Source organism: Diceros bicornis, chromosome 18 (assembly GCF_020826845.1).
Source record: "Diceros bicornis minor isolate mBicDic1 chromosome 18, mDicBic1.mat.cur, whole genome shotgun sequence".
NCBI classification, from domain to species: Eukaryota; Metazoa; Chordata; class Mammalia; order Perissodactyla; family Rhinocerotidae; genus Diceros; species Diceros bicornis.
The window spans coordinates 2385537-2411488 of NC_080757.1; the positions used below are offsets into that span (position 1 = coordinate 2385537).

Sequence of the window (25952 nt, forward strand, 5' to 3'; positions counted from 1 at the left end):
AATTAGTCACAAGACAATATTTATTTGCCACCAAAGTTCCCCAGATCCAGCAGGTAGGGCTAGAAAAATTCTGTAGCTCTGTCTGCCGGCCTCCTGCTGCATCTGGGCCATCAGTGGGACTCCAGGAGCTGGAGGGGCAGACAATCTTCCTCTGAGGCATTGTCCTCCCCTGGTTGGGAGGTCAGGACTGGTTTCTTCATGGTACCTGTAAACAGGATGAAGAGCACTGTGGCTTGGCCCTTGGGTGTGTCTCCAGGAGGCAGGTGCCAGGGAAACAGGAGGAGGCCACAGCTACGAAACCACATCATGCCCTGTGAACAGTAGGTGAACCTGGAGTCCCCAGCAATCCCTCTCCCTGCCTCCCTCCTTCCACAAGCATTTCCTGAACCCCTGCCATGTGCCAGTCAGGGGCCTCCTCCCAGGAGCTTAAAGTCACTGGAGGTGACAGGCTTTTGTGTTAGAAACCAGAACATCTGAGACTTGCTGAAGAGCTGGAGGGAAGTGAGAGTTAGGTGCTCAGGGAGCTCAGAGGAAAGAGGGGACCCAACCCGTAGAGGAGCTGGCAGATTTGGACACCCAGAGGAGCAGGAAGGGCACTTCCGATAGAGACAGAGCCAAGGAAATCAAAGAACAAGGAGCACTGTAGAGGGACCGGCTGTCACATGGAGGGAGGTGTGGGAATGAGTGGACAACAGCTTTCGGCCTTGACCTCCACACTGAGGCGTGTGGCCTTCCAGGCAGTGGGAGGCGTTGTATAGTGTGGGCCGTGTGTAATTTTTGTCTACATTAGAGAGACTGGAGTCATAAGACTGGAGCAGAAAGACTTGTCTGAAGGTCTGGATACAGGCTGAGCAGCCCTGCAGTGGTGCAGAAGTGGGAGAAATGAGGGGCAGGGGCAGAGGGGTGAGAGGCTGCCTGGCAGGTCCCGAGGATACTCAGCACCAAGGCGGGACAGAGGCAGAGAGCCTCAAGGCCTCCCACCTGGGTGAGAAGGAGGTGGGATTACATACATGTTAGCTGGTAGGGCAGCCCTAAGGCTGTTCCCGTTGGGGATGTTCACTTGGAGGCTCCAGCAGGCAGTGGGGTATGGGATTGGGGTGTGGAATGCTTGGGGCAAGATGAGGGGCAAAGTGACTTCCAGAGTCTTGGCATTCAAGCGATGGGGTCACAGGACTCGGAGGAAGGGAGACAGAGAGGGTAGGCAGGAAACCTATCGGTTTATGAGGGCCATGGTCAGGGACCCAGGAGCCTGGGAAACCAGGCTTTGGAGCAGGAGGCCAGAGGAACCTCCCTCTACAGGGGTCATAGGTAGCTGTTGTGGGGAGGGGTCAGGGCCACAGGCACAAGCAAGTGAAGTCTGTCAGAAAGAGAATGAGAAAGGAGAGGAGGAGAGCCAACGAAAGACTTGAGGTGGGGCTATTGAAGATTCCAGAAAGGGTATGCTGTGGAGAGAGCTAATCCTCGGAACATGCCTCTGGCAGGGAGGAAGGAGTCAGTCTTGGTGGGAGGCAGCAGGGTGGAGACAGGAGGGGCCATCACCACACTAGAATGGAGAGGCCGCAGGCCATGAGAGGTGCGGAAAGGCATAGGGAGCAGCTTCTCCTCAGAGGTGTGGGGGCTGGGGTCACAAAGGGGCTGGGGGCTTGTGTAGTGGGGGAAAGCTCGTGGTCAGCAAGGCTGGCCTGTCAGACACGGCAGAGCCAGTGGGGACTCAGGGAGATATCACCTAAGCTGTGGGATAGGTAGGGGGTCCTCCCTAACTTGTTCCCTTGCTGGGTCCCCAGACTCAGCCCAGGCCTGGCACTCAAGGACCGACTGAATGGGCAAAGGATGCAGCCGATTGGAACCCGGCCTGGAGGAGGTGATGGAGATGAGGAGGCGGGAGGTGAGGGCAGGGCGAAGGCTGGGCTGGAGGAGGCACTAAGAGCCCCGGAGGTTTTCCCAGATGACTGACTGCCTGAAGACAGGCCAGGGAGGAGGTGGGGGTGGAAAGGAAAAGAGAGGAGCAGCATTTTAAGGGGGGCGATCCCTTTAAATGAGTGGAGATGGGGAGTGGCCATGGAGGAGGTCCTGCCTTACTCCCTGTAGCTGTGTGACCAAGCACACACACACATGCACACACGCACACGCACACGCATACTCTCCAGGGCAGGGCTACTCACCAGGAGCACCTGGCCCTGATGGCTCCTCGCACACTGTGGGCAGCGTCTGCTCCCATGCAGCCCAGTTCACTTCCTCCACCCTGAGGGCGACAGAGCAGCTCTGAGGCTCCAGGAAGCCAATGGTGCAGAGGGGGGTGGACACAGGACAGCAAGGAGGATGGGGCTTCTCTGCCCTTCTCCACAGGACACTGGGCCACCCACCACCCCACCTGAGCCCTGTCCTTGCAGCGATCAGACTGCTGCCCCCTGGGTCAGGTGCATCCTGAGTTGCCCTGAACATCTAGAGAAGAGTTTAGATCAGGCGTGTCTCTGTGTTCCTGGGTTCTGGGGCCCTTTTGTGGCTGCTCCACATGCCCGAGACCCTCCCCTCTCCGTGTTTAACTGCTCTCTAAGGATGTGTGTTTCTGGCTGTGCATTAGTCACCGGGTTCCCTCTCCCATGGAAGAGTTTGTTCTCCGTGGAAGGGCTGTAGCCTCCGTGGTCAGGCTGGGGGTGTTGGGAGGGCAGAGCAGACCAGCCTGGGCAAGGCTAGTGTGCTGTAACCTGAGGGTCCCTCTAGCTTCTTCGCCTCCTGACTGTACCCTATTTCAGACCAGAAGGAGTAGGTCAGGGACCACCAGGGAGGAACCTTCAGTTTAAGCCAGTGGGACAGGCAGATGGCCAGACAGGCAGAGCGACAGGTAGTGGCAGCCCCGGGCCTATGAGGTCCAGCATCCCTGACCTCACCTGCCCAGGGCAGAGTCCCCTGGTGCTCCTAGGCCCTGCCTTTCCCATCGGACCTGGCTCCTGGCAGCCATCCCTGGCATTCAGGAGAGGAAGGCGGGCCTGCACTGTGGGCAGGCTCTAGGGATCCCTTGGTCAGCAAGGCCCCCAGGCCGCCCTCCCCCGCCTGCTCACTCACCTGAAGCACCAGCGCTCGTCGGGGCTCCCATCCGGCCTGGTGCCGACTGTCAGCAACACACCTGCCCGCTGCTTCTTCCTCCTGCACCACCAGTAGCCATTCTCCATCTCCAGGACAGAGATGGCTTTCTGGGGACAAAGGACACATCAGACAGAACAGCCAGGAAGATGCACCACAGCACCTTACAGTATACCCCAAAGTCCCCTAAGCACATGGATTTGAATCCGGCTCCAATGTTTGATTAGCGGTGCGATGCCTTCAACCCCTCTGACTCTGAGTTTCCCCTTATAGACGGATGGGTGCTGGGAAGTCAGCACATCATGGGTGCTCAACAGTCACTTGTTATTGCATGGTCACAGGTTCCAGAGTTCCACACCACCAGGTACACATCTTCATTTGCTCTACCCCACACACAATGTGCCTGCCCATCGGCACATGAGCAAGTTAGGTGGGACACAGAAATTTGCAGAGGAGGACATGGAGGCTCAGAGAAGGTAAGGGGCTCGCCCAAGGTCAGAAGTGAATTGAGGGGCCGGCCCCGTGGCTTAGCGGTTAAGTGCGCGCGCTCCGCTACTGGCGGCCCGGGTTCAGATCCTGGGCGTGCACCAACGCACCGCTTCTCCTGCCATGCTGAGGCGGCATCCCACATACAGCAACTAGAAGGATGTGCAACTACAACATACAACTATCTACTGGGGCTTTGGGGGAAAAAAAGGAGGAGGATTGGCAATAGATGTTAGCTCAGGGCCGGTCTTCCTCAGCAAAAAGAGGAGGATTAGCATGGATGTTAGCTCAGGGCTGATCTTCCTCACAAAAAAAAAAAAAAAGTGAATTGGTAACAGAGTCCAGCCTCCTGGGCAAGGATCTCCTCGCACCAACTACCCAGACCCACCCCAACCCTCCTCCAGTTGAGAAGCAGCTATTGCTTCCACCATAGGTAGCTGTCATATCAGCCCCCAGCTACAGGGGCCTCTGCTCCCCCAACTCTCCCAGCCTGGGCCAGCCCCAGGATTGCACATCTTGCCTGCCTCGCCACTAAACTGACCCCATGTAACATACAATGAACACAGAATGGATGCTGCATGAGGGCAGGGACTTTGTCTTGTTCTCTGCTGTGTATTTAGCACCTAGAGCTGAGCCTAGCCCCGTAGTAGACACTCAGGAGATACTTACTGATAATGACAATGATGATCACTAACACACTGAGCCTACTATGTGCCAGGCACTGTCCTAAGGGCTTTAGATCTATGAGCTTATTGGATCCTCACATCAACCCTATGAAGGAAGGAATGGATAAGGGAGACTTCAATAAGGGCCCGGGACCTACTCGGGAGGCCCAGCTCAGCTGGGTCCTGCATGCTCCTCATGGGGCCCAGAACTTGGGGAGGGAGAGGGGGGCCTCTCTGTGACACCTGCAGCTTCCAGATGCTCCAGCTGTCGGTGGCCACGCTGTTGACGGTCTCGCTCATGAGGGCGATGAGCATGTTGAGCAGCAGGACGTAGGTGAGCAGCACATAGGCCAGCAGCAGCAGCAGCACCACCTCACGGAAGCGCAGCTGGTCCTGGAAGGCCAGCTCGCCCATGCCGATGGTGAATTTGAAGAGCTCCAAGGAGGCGTCCAGGATGCCCCTGTATGGGGCCGTGCTGCCCTCCTCATCCTGTCCCGTCCCAGACCGCACTGCTTCCGTGACATTGGAGCCTGTGGGGTCCTGGGGGACCCGGGCCTCCCGGCTGAGGCTCACCAGGGCTGCGGGAGGGAGGAAGCAGAGTCCTCAGCCTGGGGAGGCCAGTGGGCAGCTTTGAGGGTATACAGGGTGGGCAAGGGATGGATGGGGCCAGAGGGGGTCTTTACCTACAGTGAAGCCGAAAAGGAAGACTAAGTAGACCAGAAGGAAGCGGAGCAGGTCCCGCAGGATGACCTAGAACACACGCCCAGGAGCTGGGTGGGTGGCTGGGCCACTGGGCATGATGCCAGACCCCCGTCTCAGCCCCTAGCATGGTTCCCATGTACACCCCCCAACGCACACACACATACACAAACGTGCATACACGAGACTGTGGAGCCACACTGAGCAGATGAGTCTTTAAAAAATCTACATCAGATCACCTTATTTTCCTGCTTAAAACCCTCCAGGGTCAAAAATTAAACACAGAATGGCCATATGATCCAGCAACTCCATGTCTGGGTCTACACCCAAAAGACCGAAAGCAGGGACTCAAAGGGATATTTGTGCACCATGTTCACAGCAGCACTATTCACAGTAGCCAAAAGGTAGAAACACTCAAGTGTCCATCACTGAATGAATGGATAAACAAAATGTGGTATATCCATACAATGGAATATTATTCAGCCTTGAAAAGGAAGGGAATGCTACAACATGGATGAACCTTGAGGACATTACACTGAGTGAAATAAGACAGACACAAAGGGACAAACACTGTATGATTCCACTTATATGAGGTCCTTAGAGTCGTCAGATTCATAGAGACAGAAAGTAGAAGGGTGGTTGTCAGGTGCTGGGGGAAGGGGGTGGGGAGTTAGTGTTGAATGGGGACAGAATTTCAGTTTGGAATGATGAAAAAGTTCTGGAGATGGATGGCGGTGATGGTTGCACAACAATGTGAATGTACTTAATACCACTGAACTGTGCACTTAAAAATGGTTAAAATGGTAAATTTTGTTATATGTATTTTACCACAATTTAAAAAAACAAAGGAAAAATCCTCCAGGGGCCTCCAGACCCCTCCCCATGGCCAAAAAAGCCCCGGTCCCCTACCTTCCCCCCAGCTTCCCTTCCCTTCCCCTTCCCCACCCTCCCTCACTCCCGCCAGCCGCCTCACTCCGGCCCAAACGCTCCAGGCTTGTTCTGGCTTCTGGTCTTTGCTGTTCCCTTTGCCTTGAATGTTCCTTTTGCCTTCTTCCTTGAGTGTAGGTGACTGAATCATTCTTTCGAGTGTCAGCTTAAACGTCACCTCTCCAGAGAGGCCTCCCAGACCATCTTATCTAAAGCACCCCCTGCCCAAGTCATTCTCCATCACACTCTCCTGTGCATTTTCTTCATAGAATTTAGCAGTCTGTAATGTTCTCATTTGTTTTCTTAGTGTTTTTGTTTCCTCCACTAGAATGTCAGCTTCAGGAGAACGAGGACTTGTCTATTTTGTTAGTGAACAAATAGTGTATTCCCAACACTTAGAACAGGGCCTGGCCCATATCTAGTATGCACTCCTAAACATGTGTTGAATAAATAAATGAATGCAGACACATACCTATGCCCGGATGTCCCAGGGCACAGGCAAACAGATGAGCTTATGTGCACAGTCTCTGCTCCTCTGGTGTGCAAGGATGCATATGCCCCCGTGGGGACACTTGCAAACACACACGTTTGCTTGCTTACCCGTGCAGAGCACAGACCCCTGAGAGCAAGTGTGTACACACCCATACTCCTGCTTACATCCAGCGAGCCTCGGGGTGCGTGGTGCACAGGCAGACACGCTCATGTCCTCCTCTGCCCAGGTTAGCTGTGGAGGAAGGCGCCTCCCTGCTGAGGCCAAAAGGAGTCCTGCTGGAGTGTGGTGTCCAGCCCTGCCCAGTCTGGCTGCATGGAGGCCACCCTATCTCTCACCTTCTGGATCATGACGCTGTAGATGCCTGTGTGCTGCAAGCCACGTGTATAGTAAAGCAGGTTCAGCCAGCACAACACCAGTGAGGACACAAGCAGCGGCAGGTACCACTCGACAGCCAGGAAACACAGCACCTGGGACAGCACTGTGAGCAGGGCCTGGACCAGGCTGCGAGGGGGCAGGGCAGGGTCAGCTTGCAGGCCGCTTGGCAAGGCTCCCCTGGCCCCCACTGGCCACTGCTGACCACCACTGCCTCTCCCACTGCAGTCTGATGGATGAGAAGTTCCCCATTTATCTGGGGCCGGACCCAATCAGGTCCTCGCCTCCATCTTGGGCAGGTCATATAACTCCTGTGGGCCTCAGTTCCCTCCTCTATAAAATGGGGTGACAGTAATAACGCCTGACTCATAGAGCGTTAGTGAGATTCGAATGAGACACGACATGTAAAGAGCTCAGACTCCGCTGGTGCATAGCAAGGGCTCGGTAAACATCACTCTCACCATCATGATCTACAACGACGGGAGCATGGAGAGCCCCAGGCTGGACGGCCCTGGACTCCTGAGTCTGGCCTGCACTCTGGTCCTAGGTGCCTGGAACTCCATGGTCCCAGGTCCTCGCCTCCGAAGCCAGCCTGGTGCCCTCTGCCACACCCGCCTTTCCCAGGCCTGAGACGGGGGAGGAAGAGTGAGGCCCCACGTACAAGAGGATTTCAAAGTAGCTGTCCATGAGCGAGATCCAGATGAACAGACGGCGCCTCCAGAAGTACCACAGCTGCGGGGAAGGGAGGGGGCAGGGGTGTACAACTTGCTCTCCAGGCACAACTCGGCCCTGCTGCCCTCAGGAGCTGGGCCAGGGATTCCTGTCATGCTCCCTGCCTGCTGGCCTGGCCGTGGGGGAGCCTGACCAGGACCACCTCGGGGACTCAGGCAGCAGCTTTGACTTTTGAGGGGGGATCATGAATCCTGCTGATAGCTGAGAAAGCTCTGGAGCCTGTTTCCAAAAAGTGCAGCCCCCCCACAGATACCCAGACAAATCCAGGGGCCTCCTGGGGATCCAGATGAAGAGCTCTGCACTACATACGGTGAGGCGAGAGCTCCTTTCCCTCCGAGGGACCACCCTGTACTCCAGCCGACCTGGATTTGGTACCCCAAGTTCTGCCCACTCTGAGAGTCTCAGGGTCAGAGTGCCCAGCCTATCTCCTGCAAGCTTGCAGCATTTTCTACTGAAGAAGCGCTGCTGGGGGAGTTGGGCTGAGACCCACCTGCCCCCACCCTTCTGTGCTCTCCAAGTGAGGAATGCCCCAGCCAAGGGACCTGGGGGCAAGGGCTTCCAGCTCGATTCCTGGGGAGCAGAGCCAGCACTGGCAAGGAATCACAGGAGCCATTTGCTACTCCATGGGCACCCCAAAAGTCACAGCAGGGAGGGCATCCAGCCCCAGAAGGCAAGGCCAGAACCCATGGCCTTCCACTGCCCTGAGGCTGATCAGTGTGGCCCTGGGTATGGGATTTGGTTTCCCCGTAGATGAAGAGGTTGTGGTTAACTCGCTCTAAGGCTCCTTACGGAAGAATTCTAGGTTTGCTTCTGGGGGGGCTGGGAGCCACGTGGGGTGGGGGAGTGGGAAGAGCCCTCACCTGGCCCACGAGGAGGTAGACCCCCCCAAGCAGGATCAGGATGTGGCCCAGTAGCAGCATGGAGTTTCCGGCTGTTCCTCTCATGAGGGAGAAGGCCTGCTGAAGAGACACTTGGGTAGGACCTAGAGGCTTGGGTCCTCTCCCAACAACTCACTCTTAGAGATAGAGCCAAGGGCCCGTTCAAAGCCTGAGCTGTGGAAAGGCCACTCAGAGCAGCAGAGGGAACATGAGCTCCAGGGCAGGATTCCAGTCTATTGAGAGGCATGCTGTGTAGTGGTTGTGAGCGTGGGGTCTGCCAGACTGTCTGGGTTCAGATCTCATCTCCACCACTTATAGCCTGTGTGACCCTGCATAAGTTACTTAACCTCTCTGTGCCTCACTTCCCTCAACTGTAAACTGGGGATGATAATAGTTCATCATCTCAGAGGGTTGTTGTGAGCAGTAAATAAATTAACATGTCAATGACTTAGAATACTTTCTCACATATGGTGTGCACTCAGTAAGTAGTAAGTACTATCATTGTTATTACTACGGTGCTGGCTTCCATACTACCTGCGGCTGTGTAAGAGCCTGGGTGTATCCCTCAGGCAGTCAAAGCCTCCGTCTTATCATCTGCAGGATGGGGGTGGTAATCCCTGCCCCTTCTTCTTCCAGGACACCTCCCCAGGATGCGCCCTCTCCCGGCCTTGCCTTCTCCAGGGCAGGCTGGTGGTGGGCCACAATGGTGAAGATGAGCATGTAGATCAAGTGACACAGGAAGTTGAAGAAGAACCTGGGCTTGAGCAGGTCCCATTTCGCCTGCAGTAGCTTGTTCAGTGGCTCCAAAACCACCATTCGGTGTCGGTGCTAGGGTGGAATGTGAGAGCCAGGGGGACATTCAACAAGCAGATATTGGGGATCCACTCATGTCGGGCTCAATGCAAGGGCTGAGGGAAACAGAAGGGAGAGGACGGGAGCCCCCAGTGACCCCTCCCCACCTGCCTCCACCCCACCCTCACCCTGGAGTGGGTGGGCTCTGGAGTGACCCAGGGCCTCTCCCTCCAATTCAGAGCAGGTGCTGGTCAACAGGCCCTCAGTGCTTGCCGCCAGGACCCTGGCATGATTCTCGTGTCGGGTGGGACCCGTGTGTAGAATGAGTGTGGGCCCAGCGGCCGGGGTCAGGACCTGCAGCCACACCCCCACTGGCACAGGAACAGGGCAGGTGTTCTCCAGCAGACAGCCCCGCATTGTGGGCCTTGCAGGGAGCTGTGCCAGGCCCCCTATGCATATCCCCGCCCCAGCAGGCTCACCGGGCTTCTGCAATGAAAGGCGATGATCTCCAGCACTGAGTTCTCCTCCCAGCTGTCCACAGAGGCCAGGTCATACAGCGACACCCGGACAGGCCCGTAGCACCACTCAGTGAACTTTCGGGAAAGGGGCTGGCATGGCCCCGGGAACTCCCGCTGCAGGATGTGTCTGAAAATCTGCAGGGTGGGCCACGTGAGCTTGGCCACCCTCCCGGCACTGACTGGAAGGCTGGGAAACACTCAGTACCCTGCAGAGCTGGCCACTGTCTGCAGAGCTGCGGCAGACACGTGCACACGCCCCATACATATGGGTTCTAGCGTGTATAAACTCTTACATATATCCACACACACTCAGGCACAGTGTAGATATTCCCACCCACCCACATATGCCCAGGCCTGCCGGCCAGCCTGGCTCTCCCTTCCCCACTCATGCTCCGAGGCCTGTTTCCTGGACTCCTCACATGGCAGAGGGAGCCCCAGCCCAGGGGTCCTTAAGGCCCCTTGACATCAGAGGCTACCAGCTACACACGTGTGTGCACTTCAGTGGTCAGAGTCCAGAGCTTTCAACAGACTAGAAAGGGTCCCTAACTCAAACAGGTTAAGAAACAATTTGGTTTCACAAATGAGGAATGGGGAGACAGAAGGGCCAGACTGGGGAGCTGCTTGCATGGGCCACACAGCCATGCGTCTAGACAACAAAGGAGGTTCCCACAGCCCAGGAACCTTGGAGGGCAGGAATAAAATAGTAAGGCTTCTATTTATGTTTATTTTTGTCTTAACCTTTAAAAATCCCTGTGTTCTAAGCATGGCGTGCTATATAAACTGCACAGGTTGGACACCCATGAATCCCCCTTATAATAAGGATCAAACAACTGGTAAGCCATTTGGAAAAAAAGTAGAGCTGGATCATGCTTACTCTTTGTACCAAAATAACTTCCAGATAAATCAAAGTTTTAGGCATTAAAAATGAAACTGTAGGGCCGGCCCCGTGGCTTAGCGGTTAAGTGCGTGTGCTCCGCTACTGGCAGCCCGGGTTCGGATCCCGGGCGTGCACCAATGCACCACTTCTCCGGCCATGCTGAGGCAGCGTCCCACATACAGCAACTAGAAGGATGTGCAATTATGACATACAACTATCTACTGGGGCTTTGGGGGGAAAAAAAAAAGGAGGAGGATTGGCAATAGATGTTAGCTCAGAGCTGGTCTTCCTCAGCAAAAAGAGGAGGATTAGCATGGATGTTAGCTCAGGGCTGATCTTCCTCACACACACACACAAAAAGATAATAAAAAAGTTTAAAAAAAAAAAAAGAAACTGTAGGGCCGGCCCCGTGGCTTAGTGGTTAAGTGCGCACGCTCCGCTGCTGGCAGCCCGGGTTCGGATCCCGGGCGCGCACCGACGCACCACTTCTCCGGCCATGCTGAGGCCTCGTCCCACATACAGCAACTAGAAGGATGTGCAGCTATGATATACAACTAACTACTGGGGCTTTGGGGGAAAAAATAAATAAATAAATAAATAAAATTATAAAATGAAACTGTAGGGCCAGCCCCGTAGCTTAGCGGTTAAGTGTGTGCGCTCTGCTGCTGGCGGCCCGGGTTCGCATCCCAGGCGCACCCACGCGCTGCTTCTCCAGCCGTGCTGGGTCTGCGTCCCACGTACAGCAACTAGAAGGATGTGCAGCTATGACATACAACTATCTACTGGGGCTTTGGGGGAAAAAAAAAATGAAACTGCAAAGGTCTGGAAGAAAATATAGACATGGAATATACATGTGTATGTGTGTGTATACACATACACATATATACAAGGTTATATATATATAACTTTGTAGAAAAATTAAGCCATAGCAAAACCAAGTAACCCTAAAGGAAAAGATAATTACACTTGTATACATAAAAATGTAAAAATTCTGTGTGGCAAAAAATACCCTCCCAAAATTTTTTTAATGTTGAACTAGGAGAAAATTTTGCAACTGTTATAGTAAACAAAATGCTAATATTATAAAGAGCACTTACCAATCAATATGAAGAAAACCTAAGAGCAAATCTAATAGCAAAATAGGCAAAGGATAGGAAAAATCTGTCTCCTAATAAAGAAACCCAGTGACTTAAAAAAAAATTCCTGCATTTTATAATGTAACATATTAGTTCAGTAGTTCACATATAATTTACCAATAAACATACATATATTAGAGGTGCATGCTGAAAGTGTTCTTACCAGTTGGAGCATTCACTTGAAAAGCGGGGAGACCACTGATCTAGACCACCACCCCAGGCTCCTTCCGCAAAAATCTCAGGGTGAGTCCTGCTGCTTCCTGGAAAGGGGGGAAGGGGGGGCCCGCCACTCACCTCGATTTTGCCCTCCTTGGCGGCCAGCTTCAGGGGCGTGAGGCCCTGCCGGTTGGGGATGTCCTCGAGCTGCACGGCGGGACAGAGGCGGGCCCCGGCTCGGAGGAGCCCGTCGTACATGTGGATCACCAGTGCGCTGTTCTCCTCTGAGTTGTCAGCGATCATCACCAAGGCGTGCAGGGCCGTGTTGCCCAGGGAGTCGGCGGCCTGCAGGTTGGCTGGCTGGTGCGGGTTCTCCAGGAGGTAGGTCACCACATCCCACTGCTTGGTGCACGCGGCCAGAGACAGGGGCAGCTCACCTGGGGGCCGAGGGGGCAGCTTGGGCCTTGGGCCTCCCAGCTTCCACGTGCCTACTCCTCAGGCTCCTTGGACAGAAAGCCAGGCCTCCTCGCAGCAGGTCAGGCACCCACAGGAGACGATGGAGCACTTACTCGGGGTCCCAGGCTCCACTTAGGGCAGCTATGCCTTCTCCTATGAGCCCGGTAAAGGTGGCCTTGCCTGGCTCTGACCCAAGAGAGAGGGGACCAAAGCTCCTACCATCTAAGGGAGCAGACAGGGGCCAGTTACCAGGGTGCCCGTCTCCCCTGCCTCTTTCTCTTTTCTTCAACAGAACCCAGGCCCACTGCCACCTGACATAGACACTCCTTTATTCAGGCTCTGTCTGGTCTGTTCTCGTCATATGCCAGTGCTAGAGGCCATCCCCCAGTCCTGGTCTGAGCTTGGGTATGTGGTGAGCCTCCTTGACCAGACAAGGATATAATGCCTCTTAAGACAAACTGCTTTTGCAGGCAGCATAGTGGTTAGGAGCACAGGCATCGGGGTCAGACAGACCTAAGTTAAGAGCCAGCTCAGCTGTCCATTAACCATGTGACCTTGGTCAAGGCCTTACCCCCTCAATTTATCCAAGAGAGGCTCCTCACCAAAATAGAAGCAAGTCCCTTGGCTCTTTTTCTGGAAGAAGTGGCCGCAGGCCCTGGCATGCACATCTGCCCCATTCTCCACCAGGAGCTTCACACACTGCAGGCTCCTCTTCTCGATGGCGATGTGCAGGGCACTGTGGCCTCGGTAGTACTCATCTGAGCATTGGGCATTGACCAGGGGCCGGGGATTGCCAGAGTCCCGGTCGATCTGCAGCAGCGGCAGGATGCAGGCGTTGGCCCCGTCCTGAAGGTTCAGCACAGCCTTCATCAGGCATGTCTTCCCTGTAGAGCCCTCTGTGGGGAGGAGGTAGGGGGAAAGGGACACTGGGGTGCTCAGGCTTGGAGTGGCTGCGCTGCCCACCAGGCTATACAGTGAGCCCAGGCTGCAAAGTATCCCTTGGGAGGATAAAAAAAGATTGCCACACCCAACTGGTGGGAGCACAGCTATGCCACGAGGTAGTTAGGCTCCAGCCAACAAGTGTTAAAATACCAACAGGTATGACTACAATTTCTGCCCTAGAAATTAAGTTTCTAAGACATAATTCATCATATGTGTAACACTGTCTATACAAGAACATTTGGAGCACTATTTGTTAAGTGGCTCCACCACTTAATGGCTCTGTTTCCTCAGGCAAGTCACTTGGCCCCACTTAACCGCAGTTTTCCTCACTGTAAAATGGGAATATTCCAGGGTTATTGTACGGATCAAATGCTTGGCACAGAGAAGGCCTGGCACACAGTATGTTGAGGCCGAAAACTACAAACAACCTAACTGGCCATCAGTAAGGAATGAGTTAACTAAATGATGGTAAATCCACACAGTGGTAAACTCTGCAGTTGTTAAAGTGACAGAATTAGAAGTCTATATACTGAAATGGAAAGTGCTACAAGATGTAGTAAGTGGGGGGAAAAAAGCACATTACAACTTAGTACAAATGACATGACCTCATTTATGTAAATATATACCTAATGTATTTAAACAGTTTGAAAAGATGTATCCCAGATCATTAAGATGACAGACTGTTTTTACTCCCAGCTTTATACATTTCATTACTATTTGAATCTTCTAGAACATACAAATGTTATTTTTTCTAATCAGCCCAAACAATTAAGATCTAAATTTAGGTTTTCGGCAAAGAGTGCTCTGAGATGGGTGAAGTGTATGGTATGTGTATTATATCTCAACAACGCTGTTGTTTAAAAAAAAGAAAAGAATGCATCGAGGACGCCCACAAGTATCCATTCGGCTGCTGCAGTGGGCTGGGGGTGGCAGAGGTGGGCTGGGATCTGGTGGGGTGGGTGGAAGCGGGAGGCACAGGCACTACCGTAAGGGGGCAGAAGGGCTGCTAGGAACACTCCACCCCTTGGCTCCTGGCCACGGTCAAGGCCCGCCCAGTCACCCAGTCTGAGGACAGGCAGCAAGATGCCTCGGTTCTGGCCCGCAGGGCAGGCCTACCTGTGTACTCTGAGTCAGTGAGGTACTTGCTGGTCCGGCGCAGATATTCTGGTAGCCCAGCCAGGTCCTCGGGGACACCCCGGGACACCACGCTGAAGAGCCGGTCACGGTCAAAGCGGTTTGGGTCTGGCTGGCTGTGGGGGATGTGGTTTGTAACTGATGCTGTACAAGAGCCACAGGCCTCCCAGGAAGCCCCCATCCCAGGAAGCCCTTTCAGGGAGTCCTGTGAGCACCGTGCAACCCCAGGCTCGGGAGCCCTATGGGAGCCTTTCTGAGGGCCTCTGCCTTCCCAGAGCTGACTGAGGACACCCCAAGTAGTCAGAGCCCCAGGAGGAGGAGGAGGAGCCTGTCCAGGGCACCAGTCCACAGCATCCTCATGACTCCCGGCATCAAAGATGTGTCTCAGCGTCAGGTGCTTATCGTTTGCTAAGTGCCTTGATGATCTCGCCACAGGCTCATGATCTCACAGGGTCTATTTCAGCACAGGAACTAGCAGTGGCTCTTGAGCTGGGGTCCAGGTCAGGACAGGGCTACAGGAGGTGCCCACAGACTGTTAGGGGCTGTATGCACCGCGGGCCTTGACAAAGGAACCAAGAAAAGCCCCTCATCCTCTCAGAAGCCATCTAGGGACTAACAATGGAACGTCTGTACCTTCGACCTTCACTTCAGCCCTGGGGTCAGGGGTCACTATTTTCTCCATTAGACAAACAAGGAGATAAAGTAACTTGCCGAAAGTCACACAGTGCAGAACTGGGGCTCTCATGGGGGCTAACTCCAGACTCTGACTCCCAACCCCCAGAGAGATTCTAAGCTGGGTAATCAGAGGTTTCTAAGAGACATGCGAACCCAGTGCTGAAACCTATGAGACACCGTCCACCAGAGTTTTACTGAGAAGCCACACTTCTGGGAAACGCACCAGAAGGGGCCTTGTAGCTCTCCAGAATCTAGCAGTGTCTGTGATGGGAAAGGAGAAGGGGTGTGGGATACCCCTCCTGGGCATGTCATTATTCACAGAGGCCAGCCTGACCCTGGGGCAGGCTCCTGGCACCACGACCAGCAGATGTGAAGGGACAAACAAATGGGGTGCTATTTGACTCCTTGAGGACCCTCAGATCCCAGCTTCACATCTGCTATGGAATGGGCCAACCGAGTAGGGGTTGGTGACGCTCTGATGAGAGGGGAGATTGTTGGGATCAGTCATGTTTGAAGCCACATCCTTGGGGCTGGCCCTGTGGCTTAGCGGTTATGTGCGCGTGCTCCGCTGCTGGCGGCCCAGGTTCGGATCCCGGGCGCGCACCGATGCACCACTTCTCCGGCCATGCTGAGGCCACGTCCCACATACAGCAACTAGAAGGATGTGCAACTACGACATACAACTATCTACTGGGGCTTTGGGGAAAAAGAAATAAATAAATAAAATTATGAAGCCACATCCTTGTGACTGATGGGGCCAGGCCCTGCTTCCTCAGTACCAGGAAGCTGCATGACTGCCTGGCCTGGCCAAATGCACCATCATCCGCCCAGCAGACCACGTGGCCACAACATGACCAAGAGCACTCTGCAGCTGACTAGGGAGCCCTGTGGGCAGTCCAGCCAGGAGAAGTGGTCATTTGGACAAAGTACTTCCTGTTGCAGGGTAGCATCATGGTCCTGGGGTAGGGAAGCCCAACAGGGGCACAGATTGAAGCACCGAAGGGCATTGAGGGGCCCATTCTGCCTGTCAGGCAGGCTACCCAGCTCCCAGAAGCCTCACAGGCATCCTCTCCTGCCCTGGCCTGAATCTGACAGCAATCCCCCAGCACAAACAGTACAGGGGTCTCTGAGGTAGGAGGCCAAACCTGGTGGCTGCCTCCCAGGTGTGAGGAGGGAGGAAGGGGCTTCCCTGGCAGAGTCCCGCCTGGCTCACAGAGATTCTTCAGCTTCATATGTCAGGCTTCACACTTGGGGGGATGCTAGGTGCACCCCACACACACACCCGCATGGCTGGAAGTCAGACTCACGGCAAGAGTGGGCTCACAGAGCCTGAACTGGTAGAGATCACAGGGAAATCAAAGCAAAGATGACTCCCAGCAGAAGTCCATCATCCTCAATCCTAAGTCCACATCCCCTGGGTGACAAGTTCAGCCTTGGAACAGAACCCAGGAGCACTCGGGACATTTCCAGATATCCTGGACTCGAGTGTGGATCCTGCTACCATTTCCCACAGGGACTGTGACATGGGTGGGGGCCAGGGCACAAAACAAGGGGGATGCAAGGGTCAGCTGAGTACTTAGAGCTGGAAGAGTATGTCCCTATGAAGAATAACATGAGTTCAGAAGGCAGAGGGCCAAGAATAGAGAAGGTTCCAGAAGGAGCAACCCCAGAGAGCAGAGCAGAGTTCAGCCTATTGGGCCCAGGAGCCATCAGAGCCAGACTGAGGACCCTGCAGGCTATGAGGAAGTGGCCCTGGGGCTGGGCTGGGCCACTGAGTCTGACGAGGTCGGCTCCCCTGGAGGGCAGGGGCCCCGGGGGCACCACCACCATTTGCTGCCTCACCTGGCACCTGCACCCTTTCTGTACTTGAGGTTCACTTTGATCTGAGGGGGGAAGTTCTGGTCCTCGCCCTGGAATGGTGACTCCATGGGGGGCGGCCCATCCCCATGGCCCAGCTTTCCTTTGTCCACTTTAGCATCCTCTTCTTGGACTTCATCCAATGTCTCAAGCCTGAAAGCGGGAGGGCTGGAGGGCGAGGTCATCCTAAGGAGGCTGCTCTGTTCAGCTCCAATCTCTGTGGAAACAGAGATGTCAGAGGCCCCTCCTTCCTCCCAGACCCAGGTCAGGGTGGGAGGTCTGGCTGGGGCCTGCAAAAATAGACGTTTAGGGGGCTGGCCTGGTGGGTAGTGGTTAAGCTCACGCACTCCGCTTAGGCGGCCCGGGGTTTTCAGTTTCAGATCCCGGGCATGGACCTACGTACGCACTGCTTATCAAGCCATGCTGTGGCAGGCGTCCCACATATAAAGCAGAGGAAGATAGGCATGGATGTTAGCCCAGGGCCAATCTTCCTCAGCGAAAAGAGGAAGTTTGGTAATGGATGTTAGCTCAGGTCTAATCTTCCTCACACACACAAAAAAGAGAGCTTTAGAAGGTGAGTACAAGTAGACCCACCCACTGTTCGAGCTGAGCCCAACAGGAGGGGGAGTGAGAGAAAGGAGGAAGGCAGAGGTGAGGAGCGGGAGGAAGGCTCCTGGCATGAGGATGGCGCCGTGTCCCAGAACAGGGAGGAACAGGGACCCAACAGGTCTGCTCTTTGACGCTGTCCCACAGGGAGGGCCCTGATAGTCCCTGACTTTCCCTCCAGGATTTCCTGATATCTGAGAGACCACAGCCCCTGGTCCAGGGTAACAAACATTTGCATTAACAGCACAACCGTTTCTCTATACAACATCTTGCCCAGTGGCCAGTATTCACAACACATAAAAGTGTAGTTTTGGGTGGGGGTGGGTCACTCAACCTGACGACAGAGGGAAACACTCTGGGGGAAACCGTTGGAAAACCACTGGTCTATCAAACCCCTCATTTTGCTGCCAGGACAACTAAGGCTCAGAAAGAGGAAGTGACTTTCCCAAGGTCACAAGTTGTTGGCAGAGCTTGGTCTAAAACCACCTCACCCTACCACGATGTTCCTCTTCAGTTCTCAAAATCTTTTCAGTCTTATTCATCTCTGAGAGCATCGAATGCCACCTCTCTGTGCCTCGGTCTCTAGAGGCTTCAGAATGGAGAGGAAGACCCCTTGCTGGCTGCCAAAGCTCCCTCTGACAGGCAGCCCCACCTCAGGCCCTAGGCAGGGCTCTGGGAGCTCAGCTGACAGCACCATCTCACCCTCACAGGAGAACTGAAACCACAACCCCCATCACATGGCAAGGGGTGAGCCCCAGGAGGCGGGCGGGGGGGGGGGGGATCTCCTATGCCCCCAGTGGGTAGGAGCAGAAAGAAGGAAAAAGAGTCAGATGGGAGGGGAGACAGCAGAGTGCGGCGAGACAGTGCAGAGAGGAACAGGGCCAAGGATGGGAAGTGGTGAGCGGCGGGATGGGGGCAGGGCCTGGGCCCACTCCTGTCCCTTCAGGCTCCCATAGCCCGGGGCCACCTGAGTGTGGCATTTTCCCAGGAAGCAAGGAAGGCCTGGACCTGGCTGACTGCCTCAGCTTGCAGTTTTGACCCATCTTTATGCCCACACCGGGGCGTCCCTCCAGGGCCACATACCATTTAGCCCAGCTTATGTCCCCAAACCCCTTTCCACCCACTCTGCCTCCCAGCTGCCCCCCAACCCACCACTCCCAAACCTCAGCAGCAAAGCTGTCTGTCCAGCCCCTACCCCCACTCCTGGACCCCGCACCCACCCTGGCGTGGGAGGAAGGGATCTGGCAGTCCGGGTAGAGGGAGCCGGCCCCCACGCAGACCCTGGCTCGGGGCTGGAAAAGCAAGGAGCCCACTCAGGTTTCCCCACCCTGATGATCCACTGTCAGGTTTGGGGGCCCGGCCCCTCAGACCCCGGAACTGCCCACCTACTTACCCCGCACGGCTGAAGCAAGGGCGTGGCGGCCTCCGGCTGCCGGCCGCTGGGTCCCCGAGCCTCCTGGGCCGCGGGGGCTGGGGAGGAAGTGCAGCCGGGAGGGGCGGCGGGCGCTGACAGCGAGGAACGGAGGAGCCGCAGAACCTCCCCAGGCTGCTCGCAGCTGCGGCTAGCGGGTCATGCGCTCTCGGTGTTCCACACCCTCAGCCCACCCGGCCAGCCGACACGGTGGGGAGCGGGCGTTGACTGTCCCCTGTCAGGACAGGTTGGCCATCAGACACCGACCATCTGGACCATTGGCCACACCCTGCTCTGGGGAGACACGCCCCGCCTCCCCACCCCCCTCCCCACCGCACCCCACCCCCACTGTCTAGCCACAGGGGCCCCAGATGGGAGTGGGGACAATCAGAAGCAACCCTTAGTGCTGGGGCCTTGCCTCAGGTGGGAGCTGGCACGGGGTGGGGTATTTTTACCCCACAACACTGACTTCTACCCCCTCCCTTTCCCCACCACAGCCTCCCAGCAGCCATGTGGCTCAGACTGGGAAGTGACTGACCCATCACATGGCAGAGATAGCTGATGTCGACGGCCCCCGGTTAGAGGAGAGGAGAGGCTCAGCCCAGCACATGCCCCTGGGAATGCACCTCGCCCACGCAACCAACAGTTTGAGGGGGATTTCCCCCCCTCCCGGGGCCTCCCCGGAGCCGCCTAGCCCTCTAGCCAGGGGCCCTGATGCTCCCAGACTCTTTAGTTAAAGACGCTTCCAGCACCAGCCAGCAGGGGGGGACATGGAGGCCGGCATGTACTGCCGGAACCAGACCTCCCCGCCCTGCCCTGGTCTGGACTCAACCTTGGGACTTGGGGACACAGCACCCAAGTAGCCCTAGGACTCCTCTCTCTCCCTCACTCCCTCAAATCCAATCCATTAGCAAACCCCGCCCCCGCTTCTACCTCCCAAATTTGTCTATATCTCTGCCTGGTCCAAGTCGTTATCATCTCTCCCCTGGGAGACTGCAGCCACCTCCAAACCAGTCTCCTTCCTTCACTCGTGCCCCACCCTCACCCTCATAATCTATTCTTACAGCATCTGGAGTGATCTTTCAAAAATAAAAACCAGATTGCCTCACTCCCTGGCTTAACCCCCCCTACTCCCAAACAATGGCTTCCCCTGGTGCTTAGAATAAAATGCAAACTCCATCCCACACCCCTGTCAGTCTGGATGCCCTTCTCCATCCTTCCACCATCATCTCTCATTGCAACCCTGTCTTGCACACTACACTCTAGACCTGCGCTGTCCAATATGGTAGTCACTAGCCACAGTGGCTATTTATTTATTTATTTATTTTTATTTTTCCCCCCAAAGCCCCAGTAGATAGTTGTATGTCATAGCTGCACGTCCTTCTAGTTGCTGTATGTGTGACGCGGCCTCAGCATGGCCAGAGAAGCGGTGCGTCAGTGCGCACCCGGATCCGAACGCCGGGCCACCAGCAGCGGAGCGTGCGCACTTAACCGCTAAGCCACGGGGCGGCTCAACAGTGGCTATTTAAATTTAAATCAGTTATAATAAAATAAAATCAAACATTCGGTTCTACAGTCACGTTAGCCACATTTCAAACGCTCAATAGTTACATGTAGTTAGTGGCTACCATGTTGGACAGCACAGTTATAAAACTTTTCCATCATCACATAGAATTCCACTGGACAGCTCTAGACTTTTTTTGTGTGTGTGTGAGGAAGATCAGCCCTGTGCTAACATCTGCCAATCCTCCTCGTTTTTTTGCTGAGGAAGACTGGCCCTGGGCTAACATCCGTGCCCATCTTCCTCCACTTTATATGGGACGCCATCACAGCATGGCTTGCCAAGCGGTGCCTCGGTGCACGCCCGGGATCTGAACTGGTGAACCCCGGGCCGCCGCAGCGGAGCGTGCTCACTTAACCACTTGCACCACCGGGCTGGCCCAGCTCTAGACTTTCTGAAGACACTTCAGTCTCTTCAATATGCCATGCTCTCTTCTATTGCCTCCAAGTTGTTACATAAGCTGTTCCATCTGCCAGGAACACCTCACACCCACACTCACCCACACCCTGCTCCACACACACAGCCCTTTCTCTAGCCAGCTCCTACCCAACCGTCACCTCTCCATTTAAACATCACTTCCTCTTGAGTAGCCTTTCCTAGACCCTGGACTGGGTCGGGGGTCCTCACTATGTGTTCCTGTGACACTTTGTACTTCTCTGATCATAACTCATTATCCATTACTGTTTGTATTTAATTGTCTGGCTTCACTTTTAACAATAACAAATGCCTACTGAGCACTCACTGTGTCAGACGTCGTGCTAAGTGCTTTACATGTAACTCTCAGAGCAACCTTATTTCACAGATGAGGAAAATAAGGCTGAGCAAAGTTAGGCACCATGTCCAAGGCCACATGGCTGGGAGGTGACAAAGCAAAGATTTAAGTCCAGAGCCACACTCTTACCCATCAAGCTCCCCAAGAGGTGAGATCTTGCTTTTTTTTGCTATATCCCCAGCACCCAGCACAGTGCCCAGAACCCAGTTGGTGCTCGAGAATGCTTTCAATGACTGGGTGGCTAATCATAATCACAATACAGAGGGTATGACTGTGTTGTTGAGAAAAAGTTGAAGAGTTAGTGGAGACCCTTAATTCCTTCAGAGTTGTCACCATATCAGGTGACAAGAACAATTGGGTAGACAACCCTAATTGCAAATGCAGTTTATAAAAAGTCCTCAGATCTTTAGACATCAGGGAAATGCAAATCCAAAACCACAATGAAATACCACTTCACGCCCACTAGGATGATTATAATCAAAAAGGCAGATAATAATAAGTATTGATGAGGATATGGAGAAATGGGAATCCTCATACACTGCTGGTAGATTGTAAAATGGTGCAGCCACTTTGGAAAACAGTCTAGCTGTTCCTCAAAAGATTAAACAGAGAGTTACTACATGACCCAGCAATTACTCCTTAGGTATGTCCTCAAAAGAAATGGAAACATATGTCCACACAAACACTTGTACACAAATGTTTACAGCAGCATTACTCATAATAGCCAAGTGAAAAAAACCCAAATGTCCATCAGCTGATGAACGGATAAATTAAATGTCTCTCCGTACAATGGAATATTATTAAGCCATAAAAAGGAACAAAGTACTGACACATGCTACAACATGGATGAACCTTGAAAGAACTAGGCTAAGCGAAAGAAGCAAGACACAAAAGATCTCATATTGTGTGATTCCACTCATATGAAATGTCCAGAATAGGTAAATCCATGGAGATAGAAAGTAGATAGCGGTTGCCTAGGGCAAAGGGATTTGGGGGAAATGGGGAGCTAAAGCGTACTGGGCTTCTTTTTGGGGTGATGAAAATGTTCTAAATTTGATTGTGATCATGGTTGCACAACTCTACAAATACACTAAAGACCATTGAATTATACACTTTAAATTGGTGAATTGTATGTGACTTATCTTTAAAAGAAAAAAAAGTGCTCTGTGTGGAGAAGAATGCCTGTGTTTTCAGCAGGAAATGGATCAAGCAGAGAAGGAAGGCTTCCTCAATCTCAATGCCACTGGAACCATATTTCAAGAAGCTTCATCCAGTCCAGTCTCCATGCAAGGAAAATCTCCCCCAAGCAGCCTTTCTGCCATATCTTTCCTATGTCTTTCATTTCACACCTAGTAACTTTTTGTAAAGGCATGTTTCTTTTATTTGAATTTATTTTCAGAATCAACTTTAATAAAAAACAAGAGAGGGGCCAGCCGGGTGGCGTAGTGGTTAAGTTCACGCACTCCACTTCAGCGGCCTGGGGTTCCCAGGTTTGGATCCCGGGCGCAGACCTACGCACCACCTATCAAGCCTTGCTGTGGCAGGCGTCCCATATAAAGTAGAGAACGATGAGCACGGATGTTAGCCCAGGGTCAATCTTCCTCAGCAAAAAGAGGATGACTGGCAACAGATGTTAGCTCAGGGCTAATCTTCCTCACCAAGGAAAAAACAAAGAGAGAGAGAGAGAGAAGTCACAAAAACATGAAGGAGAGGTATCCTTTGGAGAGGAGAACTAAGGGTCAAGGATGTGAGGGCAACTTCCTTTTCAATGTGTATCCCTTGTACTATTTGAATTTTTACCATTGGCTTTAAAACAAGAAATATGGCATCTCTTATAGTTAAAAAACATCCAGGGGCCAGCCCAGTGGCGTAGTGGTTAAGTTCGGTGGCCCGGGGTTCGCAGGTTCAGAACTGGGGCGTGGACCAATGCACCATTCATCAAGCCATGCTGTTGAGGCATCCCATATACAAAATAGAGGAAGATGGGCACAGACGTTAGCTCAGAGCCAATCTTCCTCAGCAAAAAAAAAGAGGAAGATTGGCAACGGATGTTAGCTCATGGCCAAGCTTCCTCACACACACACAAAAAATCCAACTCAAATGTGCAAGAGATGTCTAAAGCCTGTGCATAATTAACATAAATTCTAAAGAGAAGCAGGGGGTAGGGTTCAGAGTCTGGAAGGCAGGAATTGCTCTGGCTTTAGAAGGAAGGAAGGGAGGGACTTGGGGAGAGCGAGGTGGACAAGTCAGGGCCTGGGCCTAGAGCCTTTGCTTCTTCTTATACCAACTCCAAAACTTGGTCCAGAACCTGGGCTGGGCCATGTTTACTGGCCAGATGGAGCCTCCCTGAGCAGCTCTGTGTCTGAGACTGACAGAGAAGAAACAGAAATGAGCCAGCTTAGTAGGTTGGATAGACTTCCAGGAACAAGGAAGACAGAGGCCAGAGATGAGCAGTCTCATAATGGGAAGGAAAAAAATGCTAGCTGAGGTGACGCTGGTCCTCAGAGAGGCCAAGGGCGCCTCCTAGAGGAGAAGGGGACCAAAGTCCTGCTGGTGTGAGCACAGCTTGCCTGGAGGGAGAATTCTCACGCTCATGGAAAGTGAACCGCCCCTTCCCACACTAACCCAAGGAGCCCTCTGAGCCCCAGAGGCCACTGTTCAGCCAGGCCCGGATGTGCGGCCTCTTTCTCCCAGGACCCAAAATAGCCACAGCCAGGCCCCAGGCCAAATCTGAGCGCGCATGTCAAGGCCGTAGCCTCTGGGGAATTTCCCCAACCTCTGGCTGGAGCTGGGCCCAGTCCCAAGAGCCCCCGTCACTGGCTAATGGAGATCTGATTTCCCTACTGGAAAGACTGGGAGAGAGGGATGTTCCGTCATCTAGGAGACCAGAACAGAGAAAAAGGGTGGGAGAAAGATGACTCGAGATAAAGATGAGGCAGAGAAAAGAAAGCGTTGGTCACAGAGACACTATCGGGACAGAAAAGAGCGACACAGACTGAGGCCAAGAGCTCCAGAGACTGGGCAGGCCAGAACCAGCGACGGAGACGAGGAGGAAGACCAGACGCGGGCAGAATCGGTCGGGGCCAAGGACGCATCCGACGGCCCGGACTGAGACAGGACGATCCGGGCAGCACCGGAGTTCGAGCCAAAGAACCCGCGGCGGAGAACCGAGGGATGAATGCGGCCCAGGAAACCGAGCTGGGGACGCGGAGCGCCGGCCGCCGCGCCCCTCCCCCCCGCCCCCACCGCGCCCCCCCACGCCCCTTCTCGGGACTCACCCCACCGCGCCTTTCCTCACCCCCCGCACCTCCCCCGGGTCTCCCCGCCACCCCCTCAGCCGCACCCCCCCACCCCGCGGCACGCGCCTCAGCCACGCCCCCACGCCCAGTGCCGGGCTCCTCTCCCCGCCGCGCCACCCCCGGCCCCCGGGGAGGCCCCGCACCTTCCCCACCTCCCCACCTTCCCCACCTGCGCCCTCTGCCCCGCCGCGCACACGCCCTGCGGGAGCTGCGAGCGCTGCAGGTCCGTTGTGGGGCTGTTGCTCCCGGGTCACGGGTAGGAGGGCGGCAGGGCTCCCCCTGGGACGCGGCTGCCTTTCTCCTCTTGTCCCACTCCTCTCCCGAAGTCGCAGAGCAAGACAGTGAGAGTGTCAGAGCCTGTGGCCTCTGCTTCCCCTCCAAGGGATGCACCGAAGGGGTGGGAGCGCAAGTAAACCTGCGAGCGGGCGCTTGAGCCGTCGGCCAGGCGCTTTACGGGCACTTTCTTTTTTTAATCTTTACCTCCACCCTCGGAGGTAGATCCTGTTGGTATCTTCTGGGAAGCGGAGTCGGAGAGATGAAGTAACTTGCCTGCTCTAGACTACAGCACAGTTCGCGGTGGGATTTGAACCCAGGTGGTCAGATATCCCTGTGCCTTCCCATCTCTCTCTCTCTCTCTTTTTTTTTTTTGAGGAAGATAGACCCTGAGCTAACATCTGCCAATCCTCCTCTTCTTTTGCTGAGGAAGACTGGCGTGGGCTAACATCCATGCCCATCTTCCTCCACTTTATATGGGACGCCATGACAGCATGGCTTGACAAGTGGTGCATCGGTGTGCGCCCGGGATCCCAACTGGGGAACCCCGGGCCGCCCCAGCGGAGCGCGTGCACTTAACCGCTTGCGCCACCAGGCAGGCCCCCCCCATCTCTCTTTTTTTAAGTCAGGTTTATTGTGGTATAATTTATACTCTTTAACATTTTTACTCACTCTGTAATCTTTAAGGATTTACACCCTTTTTAAGCCGACAGTTCAAAGAAATTTGATGAATGTGTATATAATCGGATGAGCACCACAGCTATCAAGATATAGAGCATTTTCATCACCCCAAAATGTGCTCGAGTGCCCCTTTGCCCTCCCCTCCCCCACTGCCAGCCTCTGATAACCACTGATGTGAGTTCTGTCTTTTTAGATTTGCCATTTCCAGAATGTCATGTGAATGGAATCACACAGTATGTATCATCCCTGTGTGCCTGGCTTCTTTTAAGGTTCCATATATCTTGTTCTCGCTGCAGTTCCCCTTGGCAGTGTCTGACCCCTCTCCCAGATCCCTAGAGTTTGAGGAAAGTTTGTTGCCACTGCCTGGAGGTAGTGCAGACCTGGAAAGGAAAGGATGGGCTGGGTTTGTGTTTTGAAGGTGTCTTACTCTGTCCTGGCTGCTATAATAAAATACCACAGACTGAGTAGCTTAT

At 54.1% G+C, this 25952-nt stretch overlaps 1 protein-coding gene across 6 annotated transcripts; it reads right to left on the minus strand.

Annotated features, from left to right (window-relative positions):
- TRPV2 (transient receptor potential cation channel subfamily V member 2) lies at positions 1–24950 on the minus strand. Of its 6 annotated transcripts, XM_058559607.1 has the most exons (16): positions 24695–24950; positions 18876–19128; positions 16862–17093; positions 14327–14460; positions 12871–13164; positions 11951–12249; positions 9605–9778; positions 9006–9161; positions 8316–8414; positions 7385–7455; positions 6687–6852; positions 4916–4982; positions 4476–4810; positions 3064–3191; positions 2163–2242; positions 1–205 (listed from the first exon to the last, which is right to left on the minus strand). In XM_058559607.1, exons 3-16 carry the CDS (start codon positions 17059–17061, stop codon positions 111–113), a joined length of 2298 nt encoding a protein of 765 aa, XP_058415590.1. In that variant the 5' UTR covers positions 17062–17093; positions 18876–19128; positions 24695–24950; the 3' UTR covers positions 1–110. The 6 variants fall into 6 exon arrangements, with proteins under 6 accessions (XP_058415590.1, XP_058415591.1, XP_058415588.1 ...); XM_058559608.1 differs by lacking the exon at positions 24695–24950 and having other exon boundaries at positions 8316–8411; positions 18876–19163; XM_058559605.1 differs by lacking the exon at positions 24695–24950 and having other exon boundaries at positions 18876–19163.
- Between the last annotated feature and the right edge of the window lie 1002 nt (positions 24951–25952).